At 45.6% G+C, this 4,604-nt stretch overlaps 1 protein-coding gene across 1 annotated transcript in view; it reads right to left on the bottom strand.

Moving 5' to 3' along the window:
* Positions 1-560, bottom strand: part of WBP2NL (WBP2 N-terminal like) — a 16,507-nt gene extending 15,947 nt beyond the window's left edge. The window contains 2 exon segments of the mRNA XM_042467769.1: positions 502-520; positions 523-560. Of these exon segments, the coding sequence (XP_042323703.1) occupies positions 502-520; positions 523-559 (56 nt within the window). The 5' untranslated portion in view covers position 560.
* Between the last annotated feature and the right edge of the window lie 4,044 nt (positions 561-4,604).

Genomic DNA, 4,604 nt, shown 5'->3' with positions numbered 1-4,604 from the left:
GTCAACAACCGCAGTGTGTTCAGCAAGGGCAGCCGTCTTTATGTCCATTACAAGGAGCATTTGTACTTGGAGACTTGGGAAGAAACAGAGTCCCGGCTCAGTCGCGAAACCCACTGAGTGTTGCCTTGGGCAAGGAGTCGGTCACACTCTCTCAGCTCAGAGGAGGGCCTTGGCAAAGGCAGCCCTGCCTGAACAAACCTCTCCGCGTCACAATGGCAAAGGCCAAAGGAGGGGCAGCGCAAAATGGAGGACCTTCCCGAAAAGAATAAAGCAGATACTGATATGAATACAAATGCTTGCTTGGGCGTCTCAAAATGGAGGGTGTTTTGGCCTCTTCTTGGAAGGAAGGTTGAAATGGAGGACGTGTCCTGGAAAAGGAGGACGGCCGGGCCCTCCTTTCCAGAACGTCTCCATTTCAACCATCTCAATCCAAAGAAAGTCCCAACCACCCTCCATTTTGGGCTGCCCAAGAAGGCCTCCCATTCCCCCGCAGGCTGTTACCTCTCCCCGTTGGGCGGGTAACCCCGCCGCCTTCGGAGTGGTTCCTGTTCACCGCCATCTTCCCGGCCAATGGCACCCACGGGGCGGGCCTTCTTTTGTTCCTGGCCAAATATGGCGCCCCATCCCCTCCCCTCCGTGGCTCCTCGCCGCCCTGGCTCTCTCTGGCCGGACTAGGCCTAGGCCTAGGGAGAAAGAAAGGCGGGCCCGAGGGGGAAGAGGAGGAGGAGGAGCGCCCTCCTCTCAGGCGGCGGTTGCCTGGCGTTGTTATAGGCCCCAAAACACAAGGAGAGGCCCAAACACACTGCGGGATAATTCTAGGAAGTGTGGTTTTGTGAGATATTATTAGCCTTCTCTGTCACAGAGAGGAGCTCTACATTCCCTATAAACTACAATTCCCAGGTTCCTAGCACTGAGTTAAAGCAGTTAAAGCCAGCCTCAACTGGTTTATTTCTCCAGTGTAGTTTTGGGCCTAAATCTGCTTCAACAGACGCAGCCAATGACTTCACTTCACCATTGACCTATTTCATATTGACATAAAGAAATAAAATTATTATCATTATTTTTTAATTAGGTGAAGCAGATTTAGGTCCAAAACACACCGCAGAAATAATCCAGTTTTGAGACCGCTTTAACTGCCCTGGCCAGTGCTAGGGAATTCTGGGGAACTGTGTTTTGTGAGACATTTAGCCTTCTCTGTTAGAGAGCGCTGGTGCCACAATTAAACTACAATTCCCAGGATTCCCTAGCACTGACCAGGGCAGTTAAAGTTAAAGGGTCTCAAAACTGGATTATTTCTGCAGTGTGTTTTGGACCATGGCAACCCTATTTACAGCAGAACCCGAACGGCAGTAGAAGATTGGGGTCTTGGAGATGTCTCATCCTCCTTTTCTCAAGGGCAGCTATACTAAGAAATAATATAGTTTGACACCACTTTAACTACCATGGCTCCATCCTAAGAATCCTGGGTTTGTAGTTTTGTGAGTCACCAACATGCTTTGACAGAGAGGCTGAAGATCTTTCAAAACTACATCTCAGAATTCCATAGGATGGTGCTACAGGACTTAAAATGGTGTCAGTTGTATTACTTCTATAGTAGACGCACCCTTATTTTTAACTTCAAGAAATTTAAGTCCTATTTTCTATTATCATGAGACCCTACATAAAATGATTCATTTAAGATTTGGTGCTGGAGGAGATTCTGCAGATACTATCGGCTGCAATGAAATGAATTAATGGGACATGAGGAAATTCATACCTAAACTGTCATTAGAGCCAAAAAATGGCTAAATTGAGGGTTCATAGTTTGGACCTATCATGTGAACAGACTCATTAGAAAAGACAATAATATTGGAAGGGTAGTGAAAAAGGGGGAACCATTGTGGCGTAATGGTTTACATGTTGGAGTACAATTCTGGAGAGCAGGGTTCAATTCCCAGCTTTGCCATGAAACCACTGGGTGACCTTGGGCCAAGCCACATGCTCTCAGCCTCAGGGAAGGCAAGACAAACCTCCTCCGACAAAATCTTGCCCAAAAAAACTCCTGATGGTTCACCTTAGGGTTACCATAGTCGGAACAAGGCATACACACCCACACAGTAGAAAAGAATAAACTGCATTGCAGGTGGATTGACTCAGACAAGGATGCTATGAACCTGAGTTTGCAAAACCTGAGCAGGGCTAGGCCTAGGACTCCGAAGTTTCTCATTTACAGCCAAATCTTTTTGAATGCCATTAACAACAAGCACATTTACTGCCTTCCTACAGGAGCCATGATGGTTGGAAAAAAGTGGTGTGAAGGCTTCTTACTGTCATAAAGCTTTTAAATTTCTCATGTCATCTGCCAATGGTGGATCAGATCAAATGATCAATATTTCATCCAATATTCTGTACCCATGTTGGTCAACTAGATGCCCCTGGAAAGTTGAATAAGAGCTAATGTTTCTTTTTCTAGTGATGTTTCTGAGTGACTGGTGTTCAGGGGTGGCTGGGCAACCAAATGAGGTCACAAGCAGGGTTAATTGCAGTTGCATCATCCAACAATGTACCATAACAACTGGTATTCTGAAGCAGACTGCCTCTGATCTGAAGCTAACATGTTAACATAACAGCCAGGTTTATCTTCCATGAAATTATCTTAATCCTTTAAAGCTGGCCAGTTGATGGTCATCACTACATAATTTGTCAATTATGACAAATGTGAAAATAATGAAAAAAATGTGTGAAAGAATCATTCTTTTTTGCTTGTCCTGTATTTCCCACCATGTGGCTTTGTTCAGTGACCCTAGGTTCTAGTATGAGGGAGAAAAAACTTTGTTCACACAGTTCATATGTTTATTCTACGTACTCTTTGTGCCTTCTTCCATTCGTTTTAGACTGGCATGACAGGTTATCTGTATGGTGCACTAGTCAGCAATTGCAATGTTGCATTTTGCACTTGCTGCAGTTTTCCGAATCTTCTTCAAAGCAGCCTCAAGTAGAGCACATTAAAGTTGTCTACCTGGAGGTTACCAGCGCATGGACTACTGTGGCTAGGTTCTCTCATTGCACGGAAAGACTGTAGCTGGCACATCAGTTGAAGCTAGTGTGTTAGTAAGACTGGATTTTTATAAATTTTGGAGTGTGTGAGGAGTTGCTACATGACTTCAAGCTGACCTCCCTGGTGGGCCTGCCATTATTGGTAGGGAGGAGACCAGGTAGGCAACCTGGTCCCCCTGACATATCCTCCAGGCCCCTGAAAAAATAACACTTTGGAATTCCCCAAAGGAAGGTTGAGAGTTGCTAATGGGAGAGCCATCACTTCCAAGCTTGGGGACAATAAAGACTATGGTCTCACCTTTGATGGGCCATTGATCAAAACAATGACCACCCATCTGTCTGGGTATCTTCCCCCTCCCCGCCCCATTGTTTCAGAGGACCCAACTGGAATGACAAGGCCATCCTACCCAATGCGGCAATCAAACACCTTTGTCTAGGCTCTGGCCAAAGCCTTAAGCATATCTTCAGAGTCTAGATTTTGCCTATAAGAACCCCGGATTTGCCCCGTGTGCTGCTTTCAGAATACAGCTCGACTTCATGCTACTCTGAACTCTGATTTTAGCTCCGGCTTGGCCTAACTCCCCCATTCTGTTGGCCGTTTGTTGTTTCCCCACTCTATCCCCCCTTCCTCTGCATTGGATTCCCGGAGAAGGCTGCTGGAGTATCACCCTAGTGAGGGCTCCAATTTTCCTCCTTTATTTCCATTGAGTTGAGAGTTGTGTGTATGTGTTTATTGCTGAGTGTATGTCTTTCCCCTCTTAATAAAAATTAGACCTTAATTGAAGAAGCCTGTCTTAAGGGATTAATGTCCAAAGGAGGGTGACTAAATGGTGAAGGTCTGGAAACCCTGTCCATGAGGAATGATTTAGGGAGTGGGGATGTTTAGCCTGGAGGTTAAGAGGTGATATGATAGCCCTGTTTAAATATTTGAGGGATGTCATATTGAGGAGGGAGCAGCTTGTTTTCTGCTGCTCCAGGACTAGGACCCGAGCAATGGATGCAAGCTACAGGAAAAGAGATTCCACTTCAACATTAGGAGGAACTTCCTGACAGTAAGAGCTGGTCTGACAGTGGAACACACTCCCTTGGAGGGGTGGAGTCACCCTCTTGGAGGTCTTTAAGCAGAGGCTGGATGGCCATCTGTCAGGGATGCTTTTACTGAGAGTTCCTGCATGGGCAGGGGGTTGGACTGGATGGCCCTTACGGTCTCTTCCAAATCTATGATTCTATGTTCTAAATTTGGGAATAGGTCTCGGGAAGTTCATGGGTGTCCCTTCAGTAATTTGAGCTAATTAAAATTTCCCTAAGTGAAACATCCTCAAGTGCCAAGCACTTTGTACCACAGAGTCCAATGGGGCATCAAATGACAAGGAAAGGTCTAGGAGCAATCCCAAGCTATGTGCTGCTCTCCAATGGGAGTGCAACCCCATCTAGGACAAGTTTTTACCAGTTCCCAGACCTGAGAACATGTGTCTTATTAGGATTTCAGTTTACTGAACTATATTTGTGTGTGGAAGAATATATGTACAAGCAAATAGCCATTTGTTCAAATAACTTCATTTTAATCA

The sequence above is a fragment of the Sceloporus undulatus genome, chromosome 5 (assembly GCF_019175285.1).
Source record: "Sceloporus undulatus isolate JIND9_A2432 ecotype Alabama chromosome 5, SceUnd_v1.1, whole genome shotgun sequence".
In the NCBI taxonomy this organism is placed as follows: Eukaryota; Metazoa; Chordata; class Lepidosauria; order Squamata; family Phrynosomatidae; genus Sceloporus; species Sceloporus undulatus.
This window is presented reverse-complemented; position numbering and strand designations above follow the sequence as displayed.